Source organism: Macrobrachium nipponense, chromosome 34 (genome assembly GCF_015104395.2).
Source record: "Macrobrachium nipponense isolate FS-2020 chromosome 34, ASM1510439v2, whole genome shotgun sequence".
NCBI classification, from domain to species: domain Eukaryota; kingdom Metazoa; phylum Arthropoda; class Malacostraca; order Decapoda; family Palaemonidae; genus Macrobrachium; species Macrobrachium nipponense.
In genome coordinates, this window is record NC_061095.1 from 10,413,911 (window position 1) to 10,441,365 (window position 27,455).

The 27,455-nt window shown below is 35.7% G+C and overlaps 2 protein-coding genes across 3 annotated transcripts in view; one reads left to right on the top strand and one right to left on the bottom strand.

Annotated features, from left to right (window-relative positions):
* The window catches only part of LOC135207898 (TBC1 domain family member 19-like), a 56,712-nt gene extending 45,630 nt beyond the window's left edge, over positions 1-11,082 (bottom strand). Inside the window, exon 1 of the mRNA XM_064239816.1 lies at positions 11,006-11,082. The gene's annotated coding sequence lies outside the window, so the exon portion shown is untranslated. The remainder of the gene's footprint in view (positions 1-11,005) is intronic.
* On the top strand, positions 77-26,755 carry LOC135207899 (uncharacterized). Of its 2 annotated transcripts, none has more exons than XM_064239818.1 (3): positions 77-343; positions 22,504-23,386; positions 24,972-26,755. In XM_064239818.1, the coding sequence occupies exons 2-3, from the start codon at positions 22,510-22,512 to the stop codon at positions 25,667-25,669; spliced, it is 1,575 nt and encodes a 524-aa protein (XP_064095888.1). In that variant the 5' UTR covers positions 77-343; positions 22,504-22,509; the 3' UTR covers positions 25,670-26,755. The 2 variants fall into 2 exon arrangements, with proteins under 2 accessions (XP_064095888.1, XP_064095887.1); XM_064239817.1 differs by lacking the exon at positions 77-343 and adding an exon at positions 16,177-16,476.
* The last annotated feature ends 700 nt before the right edge of the window (positions 26,756-27,455 follow it).

Genomic DNA, 27,455 nt, shown 5'->3' on the forward strand with positions numbered 1-27,455 from the left:
TGAGATTTTTGCACCCTTATCTCTTACTGTGAATTCGCTTTTATGATGTCATCAGTAGATACCAGAAAGTGCCACGCTTACAGTTACAGTACAGCCCTGGACGGTTTCACTTGAACCTCGGTGACGAGACCGTAAACAGCCCGCGTATCTGGCACTTAGCTATATCCAATAACGTCATGCTGAACATTACTGATATAAGGAACTTCCTCCTCGAAAGCTTTGGCAGGCGTTTTGAAGCTATATCAGCCGTTGTAATAAGCAACAAAACCGTGTGCATCTATGGCGTTGGTGTGATTGTTCTCACCATAGGCTCGTATACACTGCTGACAGATATCAGGAAGAGGTATATAGTGAGTTGCTTTATCGTTAGATGGCTGTCTTTAATGCCGTACTAATTAAGTGGTTTCAAACAAACATTCAGTAGGCAGCCATAGTACCCAAAGTTCTCATCTATTATAGGTGAGCTGAGATAGCATTATGGAGCTTGTTTGCATTCCATTCGACATTCAGACCATGTGTTGACAGACTGTACACTAAACATTTACAGTAGAAGCCGTAAGAGTGTAGCGTGTAAATGTGATCCTTAACCTTCTCCGTCTCTGTGCTACGGAGCGTGTGTAACGTCACAATTACGTAATAATACTCTCGGGTAACACATACCCGTCTACTGTAAAAATACCAACACAAGTGTGTGAAGTTTCTAGATTGCAAAATGAATCAACAACACGTAATGCTCATAAGATGTGTTTGCAGAGATGAATATATCAAACGAGTCAAGGATGAAAGGTATACGAAAACGTTTGTCATTTTCATTCAAACATTTCATTTCAGAAACAATCAACTTCGTCATCTACTTTTCCGTGTCAAAAGAAAGGCATAACTTGATATATATATATATATATATATATATATATATATATATATATATATATATATACATATATATATATATATATATAGTCTTTTGTCATGTTATATATATATATCTATATATATATATATATATATATATGATGTATATGTATAATAATATATATATAATATATATGATATATCTATATATATATATATATATATATATATATATACTAGAATCGGTTCCATGCTTTTTGCCTTAATGATATTTTCATGAACATCAAAGAACATTATACATATCCTTACTTTATATTATATATATATTATTATATTATATATATATATTATATATATATATATAATACATAAAACATATTACATTATACATATATAAATATTATATATATATATATATATAAGTTGTAGGGGTTACTGCCGTAGGTGCACCTCACATGGTGCACTGTAGACAATACTAAGGGTTGTTTGAGGCCTTCCTTCAGCCATAATTGCACTGGCTTATTAGTCCTCTAGCTTCCCTTACTACTTGCTGTCCAACCACCCAATACTGTCATAGCCCGTTATTGGCTTTATAGTATTTAAAGGAATTTTCATAATATATAGTACATATATATACATACTATATTATGTGTGTACGTATATACTATATACATACATGTGGTGTTTTCAAGAATTTTTTGTCACATCTACCGTGGTATTTTATACTTACGAACCATAAGCAACGAATAGAGTTCAGTATCAAAATTCGCTCAGCTTCGGAATAAACACTGCTAAATCGTTATCCCTGATCATTCCGTGGTTAGTCCAAATGGTGACAGGTGGCTTAATACTCTTGTATATGTAGCTTAAGGTTCGTGAATGTGTGTGTGTGTGTGTATATATATATTATATATATATCATATATAATATATATATATATTATATATATATATAGTATATATATATATAATATATATATCTATATGTATACATATATATATATGCTAATATATCTATATATCTATATATATATATATATATATATATATGTATATATATATATATATATATATATATATATATATATATATATATATATATCGTATACTATATATGGTCCGCGGATGTACGTGTATATACATACGTATGTATATATACTATATGTAATATATGTATCTAAATATACGTGGTTCGACAAAAAGGAGGAAGGAAGCGAAAATGGAAGTAAAGAGCAAATAAGCCAGTACAGCTAAGTGCTGAAGGAAGACTGTAAACAACATTTAGTAATGCTTACAGTCCACCACATGAGGAGCACTTTCGGCAATAACCCCTTCATCTGACACACACACACATATATATAAGTATATGCTTAAGAAATCACAGTAGATGCGCGTGACTTCATTCAATAAGCGAATACCACAGGAAAATGATAAGCAGAAATCCAGGCGCTTTCGTCTTTTACTTACTAAGACAATGTCTTTGTAAAGACAAAAGCGCTTGGATTTCTGCCTATCATTTTCCTGTGGTATTCGCTTATATAAATATATATATACTATATATATTTTTCTTTGATGTTTCACTAAGATATTCACTAATACAAAAATACAAATGAAATTAATACAAAGCGCGATGTCGTCTATCCCATGCTCGTCTGTCGTTCCCCAGAATTATTAGTCGTTGAAAAAAAAAAAATTAAAAATCATCGAGGAGTCTTAACGCATTCAGGAAGGGAAAAAAAACTTGACTTTCTTTCCATTGTCCTGTCTTCCAGCATAATCACTCTCTCTTTGTATCTGGATTTCTAATACGAACAGGAATGAACGATCCGATATGGAATGGAAAGTTCCCTCGCCCATCATGACGATGGATAGAGCCTCCATTGTAGCTATCAGTACACGACTCTAATGATTCGATCCTTTTTCATCAACAGATGATAATTCAGAATTTGTTAACTCTCGAAATGAACACTTAGCTTTTTTTAAACGACTTTCTCTTTTCTGTTTTTTTTCTGCAATTATTCATTTAATTAAAATATTTTTCAATGTAATAATGGAATATATATATATGTGTGTGTGTGTGTGTATACCTATTAATATTTGAATTTCATCGCTTTTATGAAAGAAATGCAAAACTTTTTTAATTAAAACGTAAGAAAATTGCAATCGGGAACCCTAGCACAGCAAATTCTCCATACACTTTGCAAATTAAACTCTTCCATACTGAGAGGAGAGAGAGAGAGAGAGAGAGAGAGAGAGAGAGAGAGAGAGAGAGAATTATATGACCATACTCTCAAGAAAACTACTTACACAGAAAAATGGGATTAAGACGAAGTCTGCTATTACAAACAACTACTAAGATTGCAGGCGTATGTATGTATGTATGTATGTATGTATGTATGTATGTAGTATGTATATATATATATATATATATATATATATATATATATATATATATATATATAAACCCCCTAACATTCAGTTTTACCTGCACAGCCCGACTGTGCAGACATAACTGAACGTTAGTAGGTTCAATTATTCCTGCACAGTCCGACTGAACGTTAGTGGCGGCCTTCAATAACAACTGTCTCGGATTAGCTGGATTAAAAAATGAGAGGCAAAGGGCATGAGCAAGATTACAGTTTATTTAATTTCTTTATTAAATCATCAAACATCTTGGGCAGAAAGGCGGCAAGTTTATACACAACTGGAATTGAATTAATATTATTTTTCATGTTACCTGTACTGATGAAGATTCTATGAGATTTCTAGTAACAATATTACTGCCTCTTGTTATTAGTATACTACTATTGGATCGATTATTTCTATGTGATTTTAACTTAGCTACGACAAAACAAAAAATTATTATTTTGGCCAGTTCTAACTATATACTGGTATTTTTTTCTTTCTTTAGAATATTCACGTTGACCTACTGTAATATTTAAATCCTCGTCTACCCCACATGACACAGTAAATAATAGGATTTTATAATAATGATGCTACTCTGGTGAAGATAAATTCTTATACGCAGGGATTCATGGAATATTACCTTTGTACTTAATACTTAAACCTTGAAATGATGGACTCAGAGCTGATGAAGAAAGGTAAACAAAGAATGGCCTTGAATTATTTCTTAACTGTGACCTTTTGAATGTAAAACAACTACGCAACTTTATATTAGCAAAAATCCAAAATATGACCTGGTCATAAAACATTTTTCTTTTTGGGTACCCAAGTGAAAAAATCATATAGAATTCACTGGCCTCTTATTCTTACAACAAAATAATATTGTAGATTTCTAGTTACAGTAACAATATTAAAACTATAAATCTCTTAGATTCTGCATTAATACACCTAAAAATTGAAAATCATATATTTATTAAAGTTTATGTCTTTATAGATTAGCCTCATTTTGCTCAAGATACTTAGAAGATATGTAAAACAAAAAATAAAGGAACCCAAGTTATTCGGATAATTGTTCCGAACATGCTGAGCTACCTTAAATATACTCAAATGTATAACCATACTAAATGGTCCAATACTCCTTTAATCTTAGATGATGTTTGTAAAACGTATACATATTTGTAAAACATATATATATTTTATATATATATATCTATATATATATATATATATATATATATATATATATATATTTGATTATGAAATTAGACTAAAAACAAAGCACTCGGTAACTTCGGCTATCCAGCACTTCAGACATTCAAAATAGGGAGTTGGAGTGATTGGAGAGCACGGTAAAGATATATATAAAAAAAAAATCAATGAGACAAAATTCAAAGCTCGAAAGATGAGAATGGGAAGCAAGACCCAAGTTAGCACTAAGAAGTGATAGTTAGACGTTGGACAGCAAGTTGGAAGAGAAGAAACGAATGGTTGTCAATTACAAGGCTAAGAAGTGAGTTTAGACAGGGACCGAAGGGGCGCTAAAGCATCCTATATACGTACGCCGGAATGGGCTAAGGTACAATGAAGGTATATATACGTAAATATGTATGTGCGCGCGCGTATGCATAAGCAATACGCCGCTACCCTCACACGACGGTTCATACACCTACAAAAATGCCCACGTGATGTGTTGAAACCTCTTACGCACAGCACCTTCCAAGTTACGAGCCTAGCTTATATTGATATGTGTACCCATCCAATACTTTCCTTACTTTACATGTTTCAGACTGCAGTTATTTCGTTTCAGTGATCATAAACATGTTATTTGTTAAATTCTAGTCAAGTTCTATGCACTCACCGCCTCGGAGCACTATTAAAGGCTGTTATACGAGCAAATTTCCGACTTGCTGATAAACCTAGTCATCAACATTAACACTTCAAATCCTTCACCTTCGTATGTGTTTTGAACCAATTTGGAAAAAAATGGGTAATTTGGTTTAAAGTTACCCCTGCATGACGCCAAGATCGCCCATGTGACGACTCCCATTAATATTAACAACTTAGAGCGCAACATTGTAGGTTAGGTAATCAGAGAAAAATTATAAATAATATCGCTAAGTACTCTGACTTGGCATCGTTCCTTCTTCCCACCAGAATATTCGTATGGGTGAGCAGCAAGTCAGATCAAATCAGAGACGAGGAAAAGTACGAACAATTTCGCTTAAAGCTTGTGGCGCCCTTGAAGTCTCTCGTGTCTCACGACCCCGCACTCAGGGAAGAGAAGTCCATCAGGATCTTAGAAATAGGAGTGGGATGTGGTTAGTACATTTCATAGTTTTTTAAACGTTATAGGAAAGTTTCTTCGTTAAAGGATCTTCACTCAAGTCATATGCAGAATGTATTATGGATAAGACAATGCCCATGTGAAAATAAGAATACACCATGAAAAACATATTACAATAATGTGAAGAAATTTGTGAAAATGCAATCTATGAAGCCTTGTGTGCTTTATTTAAAAATACGTAACTGATTCAGTCAAACTAGTTTTCTAAATCATCGGGCAACTTTCATTTCAACTGTACTACACGCTAGTGTTGATTACCATAAAATGTGTTGGTATGTTGGATATTAACAAGTCATCCTTAATATTTGCAGGAGATAATTTAAAACATTACCCAGATGGTGCTCACTTAGTTCTGGTCGATCCCAATCCGCATTTCAAACAACATTTCACCAAGAAGCTGACCGGTAACCTCAAGATAAATCCTGAGGACATCATCGTTTCAACTGGTTAGTATATTAGTTTAACGATTCCGCGATTTATAAATAGTACTGTTATTTCTCTCGCAAACGGAACACTAACTCCTGCATTTTATATGTTTAAAATATCCAGTGGCATATACATAGGTAAATTTGTATCTATAACAATTACTCCTACTTTATAACCGCACCAATCCCCAACCCCGGCCTTCTCTTACTATTCCTCCACAACTATAGCTGGTTCACTTAAGGTAGATTCTTGGATGAGCCGTATGCTTACGAGACGTAAGTGAACCGTACCCTTCATTAACCGGCTGGGCAATAGGCTGGCTGCCCCACAAAGTAGTTTGCGCTATAATTTACGATAACGCCTAAATTTTAAATGATAAGAGTATAAGACAGAATCATTCAGATTCTAGATGAGCAGAACCTTTACTGATTTTTTCCTCTTCTTCCAAAGGCGAGGCTATGGATATTGTACCAAGCGAAAGCGTGGATGCAGTTGTTGTGTCTTTGGTGCTTTGCAGCGTCACCGACGTCTCCCAAGTCGTACGTCATATAAAAAGGGTACTGGTCCCTGTAAGTGTTATTCAAATTCTACCATTACGATAAATAAATCTGACAATGATTCCCCACTGCTGTTATCTGAGACAAATTAATTGTTTTTAGTGCACTCGTTTCTTGACTAAATAAAAAAAATAAAAAAAAACTCAATTTAACTCCCCCAACAAAATATATTTCGTGGGATATAATGGTTGTTACCAAACATCAACAAATACCCTTACTACGAAAACGTACATAGTAACTGATTTACCAAATACTGCAATAATGTGGAATCTCACTCTTCTTATAATAGATAATAAAATTTTAATATACTGTACAATGTTACGACTGTTAAAATAACAAAATGATGCTGTATCGACAGGGTGGGAAATTCCTCTTTATGGAGCACGTGCCTGAATGGGACACGAAGAGGTACAGAGCTCGCCGCTTCATCCAGTCGTTTCTGACGGTCACAAGAATATGGCCTTCACTCTTCGAGGGCTGCACTCTCAACAGAGGGACCTTTCATCGGAGCGGCCGGGTTCGCACAAGTGAAGGCCGAGTACCTGTACGCTCCTATTCTATGTACCGTATTCAAAGTAGGTTCTCCACATGTCATTGGCGAGGCTACTAAGTGAGGCTTTTATTTCAACAATATAGAGCTCAATGTTATTGTTCCTCATCCTTCCTTTCAAATCAAAATCTTCTGTTAAATAAGGTTGTCCAGCAACTGCCAGCCTCCTTTACAGGGGCTTCAAGGATAAATACGTCGTTGCAAGTTGTCAATTGTGGCATAAGATCACTTCATTGTACATTTTTATGGCTGCCTGTTTATGCTCTGCATAATTAGGGCATTTTTACAAAATATAATACAATGAAAAATGTATAGCATATTTAGGAAATTTTTACAAACAATACAATAAAAAAACTGTTTTAATCTCCTTTCATTGATGGGTTGCAAAGAATATAGATTGCTGTTAGAAAAACTGTTAAAGAATATGTAACCAAAGAAAATATCTGCAGAGGTATTAACGATTAACTGAGAGGAGAGAATTTGTTTAATAAAATAACGGAATTATTAACCTACGGAAGCCTCATAGCACGACATTAAAGGAATATTATGTTTACTGATGATGCATACATGCAGCCTACCTATTTTGATATGTAATGCAAATATCCACTATCAATTAAAGGTTAGTGTTTAACTGTTGTCATCGGTGTCCGCGGAATTCTGGCGTTCTTTAAATGAAGTGAAATGTAACTGACAATATCATTCGTGGAGGGTCAATACTTCCGTATGACAGCATTATTGGAAAGTCAAGCTTAAACTGATTGTCAGTAAAAGTTGTATTATTTACTTATTACATCAGATGAAGCCGTAATATCATTTTTGAGGTGTTACTGTCAGCTCCATAGACAATAATAAATGTTCTCGGCATCGACCCTTCGGTCAATGCTGCATTGCCTGTCTTTTATTTTACATCCGTTGTTTATAATATCCTTCCTCCTATTTTAGCTTCGTTTAAAATCAAATCCTTGTCAGTAGAAACCCTTAGTAATAAATTTCAAATTTTGCTGTGAATACCGATCAGGTCGTTACCCGGCCCTTTCACTTAGGATCACCTAGTAACAATATTCAATATATAAAGGATATAACCGAACCTAAGCTAAGTTCCTATACTTCACCAATCCACGCGGCAGAGTATTACCAGAACCAGACTTCCCCTTCCTCCACTCCGTGAGCCAGTGAATCCCGCCAAAGACACAAACGTTAAGAAGCACTGTAAGCGTAACTGCTGCCTACTACAAATTATCTGTAATGTAAGATTCCATAAGGCATCCCCATTTGCCTAAATTTCCATTTAATTAGTTTGAGGAGCTACATTTTATTCATCTTGAAAACTCATTTTTGGCCGTCAGAACAATACTCATGAGTGTATGTGAAGCATTGATAGGCTAATGTATTTTAGCGTATCCTGGCTATTTCGCATAGAACAAAATGTTCATGTGAAGTCAAAGAAACAGTGGTAAACGAATGCATGAGTTACATGTAGATGAAAATAGCCTAATACAGAGAGCACTTAATAAACACCAAAATAAAAGTAATAAAAGTGAAATAAATATTTATATATTTTGTATTTAAAAAAAAACTTCAAATCTGTTGTCTATTAACCATTCAGGACCGAAAATCCAATTAACACGTGAGTGTAATGGATTCCACAGTAACACTCGTCACCTGGTAAATGTCGAGATATCGACTATTAACATAATTTTTTGGCTGAAAAATATAATGAAAATAGGTACACATAATATAGTACAGAGATCATTTGAGAAATTACCGAGATTACGGAAATTTAACCGTCATATGTTATATTGTTGCTTTCACTACCGCGGGGCTGGTCTACAATACTACCAAGGCGAGTCGGTGACCCGCGGAACCCCCGCCCTGTTTAGTACCAGCCCCTCGGAAATTAACAAACCATATACGAAAGACGGTAAATTTCTCAAATTATCTCACGTTCTACTGTATTTTATGCTTCTCTAATATTTGGTCAAAAAATTATATTTATGAATTTTTACCTTCGTGCGGCCGTCTCCATAACATTTACCGTCCCCTGTAGGCTAGTAATTACACGCTTGCTGTGATGACTATGCAAAGAATCTATCTGCCAAGTCTCATCAAATTCTGTACATCCGCATTTGAGGCATCCTACTGACACAGAAACAAACATACACCGTCGTTTTGAAGACAAAATCTGCCAGCTTCGTTGGCAATGTTGCAAAAGCAGACTTTTTGCGGACTGTATTACATTACTTTGCGAAAAAGGAGGTTACTTCTAATTGACCGAGACCTGGGCGACTTGCATACGACTCAATCTACATACCAACAGGGACGTGTAATAGGTAGCCTGTAGCCTAGAGACTGCTAACTGTGGATACCCTCGATACTGGTGCACCACTTAACCTTTGATTATCGATTTTTACACTTCACCACGCTCGAAGTTTCTATATCATTCACCAGACTATGAAATGGACGACACCACCCCTCCCTGCCTAGAAGTTTGGGTTAGTTGGACTTACAGTCATTTTGTGAGACTCATTTTGCACGAAAATTCCATTCATTTTGTGAGCCTCGGTTTATACGAAAATTCCAGTCATTTTGTGAGCGTCAGTTTGTACGAAAATTTCTGAAAACAGAAATGCTTGCATACAGTAGTCTCGCCTATATTGCATGCAAGTAGTTCTGTTTTCAGAAATTTTCGTACAAACTGACGCTCACAAAATGACTGGAATTTTCGTGCAAACTGATCTCACTGTACTGTATTATGTGCACCCATTTTCATTATATTTTTCAGCCAACGAATTATGTTAATAGTCGATATCTTGACATATGTGTGTGTGTATGTAGGAGAGAGATATTCCTTCTTACCATTTACCTGGAGCTACAGTATCGTAATTCCTACACACGGAGCCCAGTCTCACCGTCAGTCTCAGCCTATGTAGTTAGTATTCGTAAGTACGTCTTCAGCCATGTTTATTTTTCAAATATAACTTGTTGTCAAAAGGTATGATCCTCGTAGTGTTTTCGAGTAAAAAATCACATGAGGGTAATCTTCGTACATTTTTTCTATTTGAAACACTCATCAGTTTCACATGGCACTGTATCAAGTTTTGCTTGCTAGGCCTACGGTTATACTGAGCCTCAATAACATATGAAAATTCCCATAGAGTTGCTCAAGTACACGTATAGCAGAAATGAAATACACCTAGGCATGGTACTCAAGGTGCACAGCTCCTCATTTGCATTCGGAAATGATTGGACAAATAAAAATTTAACAGTGAGTAAAAGTTTAGAATGACACCTGTTGTTAAGCGACTCAACAAAATGTCTGCCACACTGCTGAAATACAATAGAATTCGTCGTAGAAGTAGGTCTATTCTGGTTGGTGGGGGGGGGGGTTGGGTTGGAGAGTAGAATATGATTACAGTGTAGATATTAAGGGTTGGGCATCTCATAAATCATCTAGATTTCTCATGCAGAAGTGAAAAATGTCATGTCAGGAGTCCGGCCGAGGCTTTGTCCGAATGACAGCAATGTAGGCTACGTTTTAGACTTGCAGAAGTTTCAACGTACGGGTACGAAGACAAAAAGCTTTCCTCTTCGTATTAATGAATTTTCCATTTTCCCAACACCTCATGCTTTTTAAATCTTCGATATTCTGCTGAAAAAATATGATGGATCCAACACATGGTATACGATAGCTAGCCTAACCTACCCAAGGTTCAGACAGACGTTGTTACTTTGAATTCACTCATGTATTTCTAATGTCCAGTATACTCAAAACTGTACCAAGTGATCATCGGTACTATACAAAGGTGTATTCACACAAGTCGTAAAGAAACACTGACTGCTTTGACAAATATTTCCACAAAAACGAAGGACTTACACTGCACTGTTCCGACTCCTGTCAATCCGTTCGGGGTGTGGACTCGCTCTCAGTCTCAGACTGTCAGACAGCGAGAGCCGAGAGAGCAATGCGCATCCAGTTCACGCTTTCACAGTTCCCGAGCGCGGGAAACGAAATTGTAAGGGAAATTGCAGCACATGAAAAAAGCATTCATAAAACTAATTCCGCTGGAATTATTGAAGTCACCTTTGAGCCTTTGAAAGACTATTTGTGTTACAGAATACGGTGTGCAAATCGGAAACTTACCTCCATCTTAGGAAACACTAAGAAGAATAGTGCCCCAAGAAACATAAATAGGCCTATATACAATCCTATTTTGCATTCATTCGACTGGATTGTCAAACGTTCTACGACACGGAAAATTTCAAGCTATTTTTGGATTATACCCATATGAAAAACTAAATAATATTCTTGCCAGTGGTACGTCATGGATGATATTTAAGTAATTTAAATAAAATTAAAATGAAATGTATCCAGAAAAAATAACTTAAACCTCAGTGATATTCTGCTAAATATGAGTAGTAATCCTTTTCTGATTGCTAATAAAAAAAAATGTGTACTGCAGGACTGCAATTTATCTCATAGCACTCGAATCAATATTTTCTGAAAAATATTGCCTTTGTTGAGAGACCTATCTTGATGAGTGTTCTGTTAACTATTACTTATCGTAAATAGAATGGTCTACTGCATCTCAGTCATAATCTAAGATACAAATTAGGAAGTTGGAAAATATATTTATTAGAGGGACAAAAGTAATAAAGAGGGTGGCGCCTCTGGACAATATTACTCCTGTATTATTCAAAATGCACTGACTGAGTTATTATCAAAGTTAGAAAAACGTTTTAAATGTGTAATGACTTCCCAAGCTATCAAGACTGGGAGTCTAGATCTGAAGGGCTAATTAACGAGCCAATGCAAGATTAGCTGCAGATGGTTTCTAGTTATCTAAACCAAGATGCACCTCGAATGTTGTTTTTGGAGCCTTTCAATTTGCAGCTCCAAGACTGGAGCTCCAGCTTGAAATCAAGACTGAAAATAGCAAGTCTCGAGAAGATATTTAAGACCCTCTTATTTTCTGTCTGTTATGACAGTGAGGATTTAACAATCAATATGGAGCACGCCGTATAAATCTGTGAGGACTGGACTGAGACAAGGAAAACTCTTACTGCTTTATTGGTTAGAAATGGACATATATGACGAGGCTGTGCGGACGGAATTGTAGTGTCCATCACGCGTACATACGAAAAAGGGGAGCGGATTCCCGCTGTGATTGTGCTTTCTCGCACCTACAAACATACATATAATTAAGCGTACAGGATGTGTAAATTTATAATACATATATTGGCGGAAAGGCCGCAACCTTCTCTACATTTTGGTTTATATAAAAAAGAGGTATATACATTGGGAGGACGGACATTCGGTGGAAATGTCGTCCTTACAGATCTCAGAATGTCTCTCCCCTATAGTGTAGGTGAAAAGGAGTTTGGAGGCTCTTACACATCGCCTATATACCGTAATTTTGTTAGTTCAAATTATTTCCCTGAACACAAGTTTGAGGGTTTTTAATTTACCAAGGAGCTACATGCTCATCCATTCCTTGGCATTGCAACTAAAATATAATTTTCAGATTCTGTCGTACACGGCTTATTGTGCGCCCTAGGACAACTTTTTATTCCCCGTCTACATAAAACAAATTCAGTATATCATCCGAGTTGACATGTGATCAATTTCTAACATAAACCCTGAAAGACTTAATGGGAGATTGATGGGAGAGGTAAGTACTGTTGTATTTAGACACTAAATCCCTCAACGAGCAGTATAGCCGGATTTCACATTTTCAAGGTTACTACAGTGACAGTGATATATACGAAATGGACCCCGTAGGGAGGTGGTACCATCAGTGCATCTCACGTGGTGCACTGTAGGCATTACTTAAGGGTCTTAGTCCCTAACTTCAACCTCTTTCATTCCTTTTACTGTACCTCCTTTCATATTCTTTTCTTCCATCAGACTTTTCAACCTCTCTAACAGTTGTTTTATGGTGCAACAGCGAGATTTACCTCCTGTTACACTTTTCAAACCTTCTTACTGTCGATTTCCCTTTCAGCGTTGAATGACCTCGTAAGTTCCAGCGTCTTCATCATGTCCATTTTATCATCGGGAGGGATCACTAATAAATCAATGCTTTCACTTGTGGTCATCAAAATCCGTTTACCCATTCTTAAGGTATCTTGCTAATGTTTAACTGACGAAAGTTACATACAATCTCAATAGAAGATGCGGTAAAAAAAAAAAAAAAAAAAAAAAACTAGCTACATAATCTCATATTGGAATAGGGATAAAAGTTCTATGAAACCCATCATGCCATTTGGTAGCTCGTAAGTCAAGTTAAGCGAAAACACGAAGAAAACAAGTTTGCAAAAAAGCTAAAAGTCATTCTCATGTAAGAGCGTGGATGCAGATGATAACATGATCCGATGTATATGACTGTGAATAAATATATAAGCTATAACCTATCATATTCCTATTAAAGCTATCATGAAGCTTTTTTCTGATGCTTATGTTTTTTTATTCTTTACAATAAAGTTTTTCCCGTCCCTCTACTAGGTCAGAGGAGATAGCAGCTTTCTCTATGACTTTTCGTTCCAGGCGTCTGTTCAATAACATGACTTTTATCAAACACACTGCAAGTCAGTCCTTCTACGTTTATATGTAAAGAGATGATTTCCCTAAACACAGGTTTCGACGTTGTGAATCTGCCTGTTTTATGAGAAGGTAACTTTCATCTCAACTATGATACCTTCCAAATTACAAGCGTGCAATCAGCAACTGCGCATCCCGCTGCCGTTGTGATAAGATAACATCAGTGATTGATGACCACGGATTTCCTCTTGAGCAGTGGGTACGGAGGAGATCTTGTCTAGACCTTTCATAATATAATCTAGAGGCATGGTCGTTCTTGGAAATTATATTGCAAAAATACCTGTCGTTGTATTAGTTTTGGTTATTGTTCTTATCTTTGTTGTTAGATTGGGTTTGAAGTTTTCAATGGCTATTCAAGAAAGTCTGTTTGTTATTGCTAATTTATGCATGAAAGCAATGGTCTTTACTCATTAATTCGTTTATATACTATATAACACACACAAACACACACACACACACATATATATATATATATATGTGTGTGTGTGTGTGTGTATATGTATATTTATTTTAGATCTTTGTAACTGCAAACAATCAAGCCCCTGAGAGTAGTGACCAATAGCCATATATGTAGAAATGCTTATATGCCTTACAACGAACCTGAAGTAAATACAAGTAATGGAAATGAGGCGTTTGCTTACTTATAGATTTGAGCTTAGCCTCTCTCTCTCCTTTACCCTCGCCAGATCGCCAGTTATCTTAATTATTTCTGTTAATCACTGGAGAAAATGACTGTACCCTTATCTAATATTCTAAAAACTGTTCACCGTGAACTCTGAGGTACTTCAAACAACGGTGAGGTCAGACAATTCATTCTTAGAAGCTTACAAGAGAGTTAAGAGCCTGGGGTTCGAGGCAATGGGTTTCACAGAGGCCTGAGAAGCCCACAAGAGTGTGTGTATGTGAGGATATCTGAAAGTAGGGGCGTTGCAAAGTGGGTGGAGGGGTGGGAGGGCGATCGGGAGAGGTGTGTAAGGGAAGAGGGAGCAGGCTGATGGAGGAGGGAGAGAAAAGTATTTCCTAGAATACCTCAGACTCTCTTCTCCCGGGACTTTCCCCCAAGAGCTGTTGTCGAATTGCTGGCTGGATTTTCTATTTCATATCCAGTTCGTTTTTATCGTGGCACCAATCCTTCGGTTCTGGAATTATATACACTAAATTTTGCTTGATATAATTATTCTAATATTTGCGGTATTTACTTGTCTTTCCTTTGTTGTGGTAATCCATCCGCTATTGTTGATTATATTTCTAGAAAACGTTTCACGTTTTTAGGATAAAATGCAACAAGGTGATAGCTAAGAGATGGATATCATAAAATGAATTTTATTGGGATATAACTGACTGTGTTCTAAGCCAGCCTCATTTTCTTGGTTTACTTTTTTTTCCGAAAACTTAAAATGAGTTCCATTTACGCTCTGCGCGCTGTGGTAACCCAACAAAGAACGCCGTAGGTCCTCAGTTATGAATTACGTCGCGTCCACTGGGGCACTGCAGAGACCCAGTGCCCACTGAGACCTTCTTTATGTTTGTTTGTACGCGTGCTAATACACTAGAGGAAGATAATCCTAGGTATGCTATTTTAAGAAGAGTAATTATCTCTTCTCAGCGGCCTTGAAATGTCGTTGGTATTAAGTATACATAGAAGGCGGTACGAAATTCCTTATGTACCAATCATACAAACCTCATATCAGTAAAAGAATTATTTCTCAGCGCTGAAAACTGCCGATGTGTTCGGGCGTGTATCATTCATGAAAGCCACAAATGACAGCCAGATTCCCAAGTAAAAAAAAAAAAAAATACTAGCCGTTACTGGTATGACTGAAATGCACACCTCACTCCTAACACAATCTCGCCTGAGGTCAGTCGCTTGTTTGAGGGTCTTTGAATAAGGGGCACGGCGTTTTTTTTTTTTTTTTTTTTTTTTTTTTTTTTTTTTTTTTTTTTTTTTTTTTTTTTTTTTTTTTTACTGTTAGTTGGTAGCAAAGTTATAGATGAACATTCTGAAACCCGTAGAAAATATAACAAGTTCATAACTAATGCAAGAGGTTATTTATTCATATATATATATATATATATATATATATATATATATATATATATATAAATATATATTATAATATATATTATATATAATATATAATTACATTATATATATATATATAATGTAATTGCATTGTAATTAAATGCTTAAAGATTTTACAAATAAAGAAAGTCTAAGTTTTATTAATTCAACGGAGATGAATTCATTGACTTCAAGAAATAACTTTGTAATTCACCGCTCTCGTTGCATTTTCTGTAACCCGTCCGACCGGTTATTACTGACGTTCTCTCTTCCTTCTCTTCTTCCTGGACTTCCAAAAGAGAAACTCGGGTGAATGACCTTGATGCCCGCACAGGAAAATTCCTCTTGGCGTTGTTCTGCAGCGAAACACTTCAACGTCCAAAGTGGTTATGATGCCCATCACTGTGATGAAACCGATGACTGGGCACGGCTAACCTCTCATGGCCGCATAATACTACTCCAGGTCACTGCCGAGGCGAAAGCAGATGGATGGAGAGAAAGAGAGAGTCCAACTTCGGGTCAGGTTCCTACCTCACTATCTGCCGACTGACGAAGTCAGCTGCGCGCCTCTCCTGGTGCCTCCTCTCATTTTGATTTCGTCTTTGGTTGTGTGCGAACCTGACGTCGTCAGCCTTCGGGATTTATAGAGTCGCCCTCCGTCCGTCTGCAAAGCTCAGTCGATAAGGTAAGACAAGTTGGTGATACCGTAGAACTAGGTGATGGCCAGGGTTCTTGATAACGTATTCATGATGCACTTGGCATCAGCGGGGCATAACGGAAGTTGTACGGGCATATGGCCCACATCAAGGGAGGATGACCTGACTAGACACTGACTTCGCGCGTGCAGGGGTAACAAATGAATTAAGCATTTTCTCACATCGTAGCTCGTTGTTCAGCATAATGACGGGCGGTTTGAGACGTTAGAGAATGGAACTTCTTAATTCTTACCGTATACTAATGGGGCGTAGTCAATTTTACCGAGCGAATGAATGATTCGTTCTTTTCTGAAGTCATTAAAATCACAGAGTAACCGGGAACATATTCCAGGGAGCGAAAGGACGCTGAGAAGTTTTGTTCTTATGTCTTTTAAAATGGATTACAAACACACAAAACGCACGCACACATACACATACTCACACATTATATATATATCATATATATATATATATATATAGTATATATAATAATATATATATAAATCTATATATGATAGATATATATCATATATATATATATATATATATATATATACTATATAGATCTAGATCGTATATATATTATATCTAGTATCATAATATATGTATTATAGACCAATATAGAATTTATCTATTAATGATAGAGTATTATATAATATATATTCGGTTTTTATTATAGAGACTTTTAATAGATATTATATATTATATAGATAATATATATATATTATTATATAAATATATATATATATATAATATATAAATGTATATTATATTAATAATTATATAATATATATATATATATATATATATATATTATATATATATTGCATAGCATGGTATGTTGCATCTCATTGTTTCATTGCTTTTATTTTAGAAAAGAGAAAAAGTGTCCTCGACGGACAAAGATTCACGTGAAAAATTCTTCGAAATCTTTCAAGATGGGAAAATGTTTAGCCTATTTAAGAGAAAAAGTAGTAGATGTGCATATGTATATATATGTGTGTGTACACATGCACCTATGTGTACATATGCATATGTATATATGTGCATGTGTGTGACGCTCCTTTTTTTAAAAACTTCCTCAACCATCTCTTTTCCTTTCTCTTATTAATGGCTCTTCGAATGCACTAAAACTGCTGAGTAAAATACAGAGGCTATTGCACCAAGAATCATCCTAACGACTATTGAGGTCTGGACAGGAAACATTGTTTGCAAACAGTTTGGAAACTGTTTGCAAACAGTTTGCAAGATTGCATACTTCGTTTGCAAACAAATGTTTCCTAGTGTGGACAGGCCTTAAGATGACATTAGTGGATTCAACATAATCCATCATTCCTGAGAGGGAGGGATTTTCCAATGTGTACTGTATGGTTTCATCTTGGCGCGTAAGTCCACCTGAGATATTATTATTATTGTTATTATTATTATTATTATTATTATTATTATTATTATTATTATTATTATTATTATTATTATTATTATTATTATTATTATTATTATTATTATTATCATTATTATTATTATTATTATTATTATTATTATTAATTATTGGTTGCAGGTCCACAATAATATAGCATGTGAGAAATTATGATATATAATTGTGGACTTGCAAAAATTATCATCATTTTCGACACGGAAAACTGTGCCCATTATTATTATTATTATTATTATTATTATCATTTTTATTATTATTATTATTATTATTATTATTATTATTATTATTATTTTCCTTAGGGCAGGACCAGTCTCATTTACTCTCGTCTTGGCTTATCAGTCCTCACGATAATTGGTATCTCCCGTTCGACTTCTCAGAACGTAAATACCCGTTACATAAATATATTTTTTCTTTTTCTTTTTTACTGCAGACCCAGTTTCTCTCCTTTGACTGATGTTGTACAATAACGGACACGCATTACACCCACAGGCAACTTAGAGGTAGGCGTTATTCCCGCCTTAGAGCCTGTTATTTTTTTTTTTCCTTCTACGAGGCGGGGTCGCTATGGGTGGGAAGAGGAATCGCTGTTAAGACCGGACCTGAAACGAAAAACTAGTCCACCTACTTTATGAGTTGCCCACTGCCCCAGTACCGAGTCATGTTATGATTCTTCTAGTCTAGACTGCACTCCCCACGCTTTTATTATAGATATACTTTTTCGTAATGTCAGTGAATTTCTTGTGGCTGCTTGCAAATGAAGTTAGACTTCCTTATCAGCATGTCTTTTATATATATTATATTATATAATATATATATATATATATATATATATATATATATGTATATATATATATATTATATATAATAAGTATTAAATTTTGTCACCTACGCAGTTTCATTTTTATTTCATGATTAATAATCCACAAATATCGTTTAATATCCAATCCACTGTAACTTGGGAATAACTTACACCCAAATGGAAATACAATTGGCGAGGGCTTCGTCTCCGTTGGGATTCGAACCGCTTCCTGATTTAGAAACAACGATGAGCACTGACTTTGGACCACTGAGCCATTATACATATATATATATATATATATAATATATATATATAATTATATATATATATACCTTACGCCACATTAAGTAGATCTATACTACCCACGAACCCAATGAATTGATAATATGAAGAGTACGTAAGTAATCTATTTAGTCAGTTATAAATGAAGAGGACTCGTGTATCTTGCATCCTTTAGCATTCCCTGAAATTCTTGCCCCGAGGAAGATGACCTGGTGCTAGCCACAACCTTAGTTGAAATGCACGTAGAATATCGCCAAGGGATAAATTAGTCGACTTTCCCTAACTCTCTCTCTCTATCTCTCTCTCTCCTTTCAGCGTTTTTCATCTTGAATGGGGTCAGTGCCCCAACAAAGAATTCAAAACAGATTTCCTTTGTTACCTTCAAAGGATAATTATGGTGACTTTCTCTCTCTCCTCTTCTCTCTCTCCTCTCTTCTCTCGCCTCGTTCCCTCTCCCCGCCCCCTCTCTCTCTCTCTCTCTCTCTCTTACCTTTATTGGGGTCACTGTTCCACCCACGAAAAAAAAAGTAAATCTATTCATGTCTCGAAAGGTAAATGAGATCTTTTTTTCTCTCTCTCTCGTTTATCACTTTTGGAGAGTTCACTTGTTGCAAAAGATCTTAGAAAATCCTTCTTTACCCGAAAGGATAATGACCTGACTCTCTCTCTCTCTCTCTCTCTTTTGAAAGAGTCACTTGCTTCAGAAAATTCCTTCTTAGCCCCGAGAGGATAATGACTTCCCTCTCTCAATCTCTCTATCTATCTATCTCTTGAAGGGGTCACTTGTTTCAAAAGATTTTCGAAAATTCCTTTCTTAACCCCTAAGGATAATGACGTAATTCTCCAGTGTCCCTATCCCTTCTCATGCGTGTGAGTGCGTGCACTTCCTTTGTTGTTGCTTGCTTGCTTTCATCCGTATGTTTGGGTACTCGAGAATGTGGGTTAAGAAGATTCAAGAGAACATTATATGAAAGCGGCTAACATCGCGTGTCGTTAGTTCCACGTCCTGATATTCAAAAGTAGGCGACGAATCGACATTATCAAGGAAAAGAGACGTTCTATATATATATATATGTATATATATATATATATATATATATATATATATATATATATATATCGTAGTTTTCAAGAAATGTGTTACATGGTTTAAATTTGTTTGATTGTTGCATAATAGCCGCGTTCACTAGTTTCTTGCAGCCTATTATATATATATATATATATATATGTTGCATAATAGCCGCGTCGTTCACTAGTTTCTAGTAGACGTTTTCTCCAGTACCTATCTGCTGTTTTTTTTTCTGAGTTTGATTTGACATGACTAAAACATTCGCCCTTGGGCAGTCTGGCAACGCATTGCAAAAGAGGACGTGTCTTCCTTGGCTGGTGGTCTTAAAACCTGTTTGGGCGAGTTCGGTTCGATTATTATCTTTTTCTATCTTTGGCGATCTGACAGTCCAGTGGTGCTCGTCGGAATTCCCGGAGAATATTACTTGTAACTTATTATCTGAATTGCAAAATAATTCTTAGGCCATCAGCTCAAATATGGCCTGAAAGACTTTTTTTTTTTTTTTCTTCCAGACCTTTAGAACAATCATATTGGCGAACTCCTTATCTCGTTGGGTAATGGCAATTCACTTAGCATTTTTTTGCTCGTTTGGTTGTGTAACTTCCTATATTGTTTTATCAAACAATTTCTAAATAATTGTTTTACCAAATGAAGTCTAAATTGTTTTATCAAACAATTTCTAAATAATTCTTTTACCAAATGAAGTCTAAATTGTTTTATCAAACAAGCTCTAAATTGTTTTATTACGCAAGTTCTAAAGCTGTTTTAGCAAACAAGTTCTAATTTTCTTTATCAAACAAATTTTAAATAGTTTTCTCAAACAAGTTCTAAATAATTGTTTTATCAAAGAAGTTCTTAATTGCTTTATCAAACAAGTTCTAATTTTTTTTATCAAATAAGTTCTAAGTTGGTTTGTCAAAACAAGTTCTAAATTGTTTTGTCAAACAAGTTCTAAATTTTTTTGTCAAATAAGTTCTAAATTGGTTTATCAAACAAGTTCTAAATTGTTTTAGTAAATAAGTTATATTTTTTTATACCAAACAAGTATTAAATTGTTTCATCAAACAAGTTCTAAATAATTGTTTTATCAAGCATGTTCCAAATTGTTTTATTACGCAAGTTCTGAATTGTTTTATCAAACAAGTGCTAATTTCTTTTATCAAACAAGTTCTAAATTGTTTTATCAAACATTCTAAATAATTATTTTATCAAACAAGTTCTTAATAATTGTTTTATCAAACAATTTCTGAATTGTTTTATCAAACAAGTTCTAAAATGTTTTGGTAAACAAGTTCTAATTTTTCTTACCAAACAAGTTCCAAATTTTTTTATCAAACATTCTAAATAATTATTTTATCAAACAAGTTCTAAATAATTGTTTTATCAAACAATTTATGAATTTCTTTATCAAATAAGTTCCAAATTGTTTTCAGATAAGTTGTAAATTGTTTTATTAGATAAGTTCTAAATAATTGTTTTATCGAACAAGCTCTGAATTGTTTTATCAAGCAAGTTCTTAATTGTTTTTTAAAACAAATTCTAAATTGTTATATAAACAATTCTTAAATTGTTGTATGAAACAAGTCCTAAATTGTTGTATAAAACAATTCTCAAATTGTTTTATTAAATAAATTTTAAATTGTTTCATCAAACAAGTCCTAAATTGTTGTATCAAATAAGTCCTAAATTGTTTTATCAAATACATTGCAAATTGTTTTATCAAACAAGTCCTGAATTGTTTTATCAAGCAAGTTCTAAATTGTTTTATCAAACAAGTCCTAAATTGTTTTATGAAACAAGTTCTAAATTGTTTTATCAAATAAGTCCTATGTTGTTTTATAAATGTTTTATCAAACAAGTCCTATGTTGTTTTATAAACAAGTCTTAAATTGTTGTATGAAATAAGTCCTAAATTGTTGCATCAAACAATTCTTAAATTGTTTTATCAAATAAATTATAAATTGTTTCATCAAACAAGTCCTCAATTGTTGTATCAAACAAGGCCTAAATTGTTTTATCAAATAAATTGTAAATTGTTTTATCAAACAAGTCCTGAATTGTTTTATCTAACAAGTCAAAATCTTTTAGCGCGCTATTATTTCCATAAAGTGTTTATTTCTAACATAAAACAGGTTTTGTTATTAAAAGAGAGAGAAAAAAAACAGGGATAAGAAAGGGCCTGAATTGCCCTCTCTTAGCGTAGTACTTTAACAGATACCACATGTTTAATAATTATATTATCGGGCAACTAATGTTTAAATAGTTATCTCCTCCATAAATTAAGAGTTTAACTGTTAATTTTTAATGTTTGCTCTACATATGTATATATATATATATATATATATATATATTATATATATATATATATATATATATATATACAATGTAATCTTGTAAATTTTGCGTGCCACTGATGTCTATTCTTATTTCAGCACAACATGAAGCAGCCGAAGAAGCGGCTGCTGGCGGCACTGTTCGTTGCAGCACTGACGTGTCCGGGGCTGGAGGCAGCGCCTCGACAACAAACATCAAAAGATAAACATGCATCGCAACCGACGAGTGACGATGGATATGATCCCCTGTCGAAAATCGCCATTGACGCTTATCTCCATGGTCCCGATGTCAAGTACGAGCTTAAACAACACGAATATCCATACAAGCAGGAGACGCCTCAGTTGTACAAGAACGGCATGGAAGACCTCCTGAAGTACCTGGAGAAACAGTTCCATTTTATCAGGGTGGTTGATAAGGATGAAGCTCTAGCAACTGAAGTTTTAGACGAATCCTGGAATGAATGGTTGGCCTACATACAGCAGATCATGCCCATTCTCAGCAAGTTCAAGGTTGACGCTAGCGAAATAGAAGACCCTGCAACCGATGCGCCTAGTTCCATCTGGCAAAAGATGTGGGACTTCTTGCTAAAGAGAGTTGCCGTCAAGGATAAGGACCATACGGATGTCGACGGAGATGGGGAAGAAGAAAACGACATCAACGTTTATTATGCGTCGGTGAAGGTCGATCCTTGGGGGAAGTTAGCAGGCATGGCCGTCGACGCCATCAAGCAATACTCAGGGTACGACGTTCTCAGCAAATGGTGGCATACCACGAAGAAGGAGTTCCAGAAGTACATCACCAACCCGGAAGAGGTTATTTTCCCCGAAGATTCAGAAGAGGAGGGACCTGATAAGGAAGGCGGCGGCGGTGGCGCTGTCGTTGCCTTTCCCCTCCCGGCGGGCGTCCTCTCTATCTCGAAGTATGACCCTGTCTCCCTGGGAGTCAACGCAATTCTCTTCATCATCTGGCACTCCATCTTCTGTAAGTCGCTTCTTCTCTGTCTGAGTGAGAGTGGGAGTGCGCTTGCCGTTCGGTGCTTGTTTGTGTAACGGTGTAGTTCCCTACAATCGCTTTTCGTCTCATATTTGATATAAACCAACTTATCATCTGTTATATCAAACTGGAATAACATTGCATTTGGTAAAACTAATGAATTCATGTAGAATGCCTCATCACAGTTACTTGCTATTATTTCCATATAGTTATGAACTATGAATCCTACTAAATGGCTTGAAACTCGCACCACTAATTCCTCTCATAACGTTTTTCTCCAAAAGAATCACCGCTAACATTTTCTCTAGCGCTCCCGCCGCTGTTTATAGTCTGTTTGCACCGCGAATTTCAGGTAGTAGCCTACCTAAGGTCCTCTGTAGATTTTATTCAGCCCTCACCTGGCCTTTTACTTTTCCTAGGCCCCATTCAGTCTCTACTTTAGTGTCCTACTTCTTTCACCATCCCTTATTGTAATGCTAAATAATAATGCATTTTAACCTACCGCCAGATGAGATATATAATTCAAGTCACATCCTCATATCTAATATAACTGTATCGGTATTTGTGTGTGTATGTCGTGTGTGATCCACAAGGGCGTGCACAGACTTCCAGAGGAACCTCAGTGGATGAAATGGAAAAAAGGGTACTCCCTAGTTTTTGAAAATGAAATCTGCCATGTTTTATATGTTACAATTTATCATATACCTAATAATATACGATATATATATATAAAGAAGAAATGTTGAAAGGTTGATGTGACTGTCTTAAAATCCATTAAATTTAATACATTTTACTATAGAAAGCAGATCTATCAACGTTAATTCCTTTAACATGGCCTGATTCCATTATCAGATTTTAAGATAATAATGAATAATAAAAACCTAACCCTACTGAAACAAAAAAATTATTATTTTCATAGTCATCAACACTTGAATTAATGCATAATATAATCCTATGTTTAATATGATCCAAATAAATTACTATTTCTGACAAAAAGGGCACCTTAGCTATGAAGAAGAAAAAGGGTCTCAGGGGCTCAAGCCCCTCCCCCCAACCCCCAACCACTTTTGCACGCCCCTGTCGTTGAAGTATATAACCGTAAGGCCCCGTCTACACGGTCAAGCTTTAGTCGACGAACTTTGTCCGATGTGACGTCAGAAGCGTAGAAACAGCGAGAAAAGTCGGAACTTTGCCGCGGTTTCTCCGCTTCTGACGTCACATCGAACAAAGTTCGTCGAGCAAAGCTCGGCCGTGTGGACGGGGCCTAAGAGAATGAAACGCAGCTTTCTATTCGGTCTAAAAAGTTACTGATGGCAACACAGTTGATTGTGTTTAATCCGTGTTTTCGCGGAATGCACAGTAAGGCGCACATCTCTTTCAGATCTTACTTTTGTTTTGAGGAAACAAGTAGAAATCCTTGTGTCTTTCATGTATGGCATTTTACAAACAGTTATCAATAGCCTAGTCGATTTTTTTTTTCAGTTTCAAAGGGAATAGTCATTGAGTACAGCTCTTCATCTTTCAGAGTTTTCAACTGAAAACTGAAATCTATTTTATCGTTCTTCCTTTCCAGGGGGTGCATACCTACCATACTCCGGAGTGGAAAACCTCTTCTACGATTACGATTACAGTGAATATGACGAACTTGCAGCCAATGCTACTGAGGCAGTGCCAGCAGCTGGAGAAGAAGGCGGTGAAGGTGAAGCAGCGGATGGCGAAGGTGAAGCACCTGCTGAAGGAGACGCGCCACCTGCTGAGGGAGACGCGCCACCTGCTGCACCTGCTGAGGGAGACACGCCACCTGCTGCACCTGCTGAGGGAGACGCGCCACCTGCTGAAGGAGACGGCTCTCGAGTTGACTCTTACAGCTCTTACGGCTACCCAGAATATTACGAATACCGGGACCAGCCCTACTACTGGGACAACAGTCACTTCGCAGTGTTTTCCAGCAAGACTGGAAGAGCTCCGCAAAGCGATTATCATAACACCCATTATGGTAGTGTTACTCCTCAGAGTCCTGCCTACCATGATGGCGGCAGCTCCTACGGCCACAGAGCGCACACACCTCGGGTCAGTCATTATGGCAGTGTTACTCCTCAGAGTCCTGCCTACCATGATGGCGGCAGCTCCTACGGCCACAGAGCGTACACACCTCGAGTCAGTCATTATGGCAGTGTTACTCCTCAGAGTCCTGCCTACCACGATGGAGGCAGCTCCTACAGCCACAAAACGCACTACACACCTCGGGTCAGCAGATATGGAGGGAAGTGAAATGACGCTACATCCAAGTCTCGCACACAGAATAGTGGATGCTACAGGCAGCTGTGCAGAGATACAACGAACGCATAGCTTATCATTAGTCATGAATAATTCAGTCTGAAGGGCTAACTGTGATGAACTAGTTTAAGGAATGACATCTCTTTCGTTTCCTCGTGATAAGCCTAAAGAAAGTTGTCATGCGCATGTAAAAAGACACACACCTGATATTTAAAACAAATGAATTCAAACGAAGCGAAGATTAGATTGAAAGAACAAGGACGACGTTGGAGTACAAGAACAGTTTTTATTTTTTTATTTTTTTATTTATTGATATATATATATATATATTTTTTTTTTTTCTTTTTCTTTTTGAGGATCTGCACAGACCCAAATCTCTGGCTCCTTTCATCCTAAGACCCATGAAATACAGTCTCGAGATTTGCCGTGAAAATGATCTTGCTGTAAAGCAAAGTCCTTGTTCTCTCATTAGACTAAGCTATACTGAGATCGCTTTTTCTTTCTTATAAAATTTGGTGCTTATAAGTATAGCTACTTAAGGAATATTATTTCTAGTATATAGACAGTAACTACACACAGAGCTTTGCTTGCGAAATATGCAAATAACTTATTGGGAAACATCAAACATAGAATATATCTTGTAGATCGCCAACAATCAATTGTACGTTAAAATAAGTCCTTATATAAGATGCAAGTACTTTCTATCCATTATGTAATGCAAAGGTATATCAGCATTAATTGTGTTCCCGTTAATTTGCAGTTAAAAATAGTACACGATTCGTTCACTTTTCATTGCAGGAATTGCTTGCCTTAAGCTTTTCAATCCAATTCCATTTCTTTAATTGTTTTTCTAGTGAAAGGAAGCTGAGTCATTCATCATTCATTCATTCATTCATTATCAATGGCCATATTTTTCCGCGTTTTGTTTATGTTTTGTCTTTGAAGTTTGTTTCCATTTTGTCTTCGAAGTTTCGTCTCCCTGTTTTCTGTAATGTTACCTGAAGATATTTTATAGCATGACATTTTTTAACAGTACATAGAAAAGGCATTATATATTTCCAGTAAAACTGAACCAAATGTTATGGATTTTACTTTTGTCTCTCCTCCTGCGTCTCCTGTTTTCTTTTCCTTTGATCATTATCAGTCAAAATGAGTAAACATTCATATGCTCAATCCTAAACAATCATTCATTCTCAAAACAAGCGTCTGCACAATCTTGTTGTAAACTAACTAACAGTTTATGGCTGGTATATATGATAATGCCTAAACCTTAGTCTGGAAAATTCACGTCCAAAAATAAATGAAACTAGCTCTGGTTGTCCAGTGTTAACGTAATAGTGAACTATGTATATAGCGGCATAGATGTCTATAGTGGTCATAAGTTTTTATAATGGGCACAGGGCAAGAACCCCGACCCTAGGAGAGAAATGGTAAGGTAACATTTTCTAAGTAACAGAGCACCATCCATATGAAAGGCATATATATATATATATATATATATATATATATATATATATATATATATATATATATATATATATAATATATATATATATATATATATATATATATAGCTTAGTGCCAGGAGCCAGGAGTCAATCCATATTAATAATCATCAATGAAGGGAAGAGGACACACACAGATGTACATGCTGTCTTTTCGTAATTATCAAATTAATTACATCATGAGGCTGTTAAAATGAAAAATAAAATTCCTAGTAAAATTGTAAAAACAAAACTAAGAATTAAAAATTCAGGTAATTCTTCAGAAGCAAGCCACA

Bases quoted from the DNA above. Each gene is read 5' to 3' on its own strand.
- LOC135207899 (XM_064239818.1), top strand. From the start codon at position 22,510: ATGAAGCAGCCGAAGAAGCGGCTGCTGGCGGCACTGTTCGTTGCAGCA. The intron at 23,387-24,971 runs GTAAGTCGCTTC...CTTCCTTTCCAG, and splicing joins CATCTGGCACTCCATCTTCT to GGGGTGCATACCTACCATAC.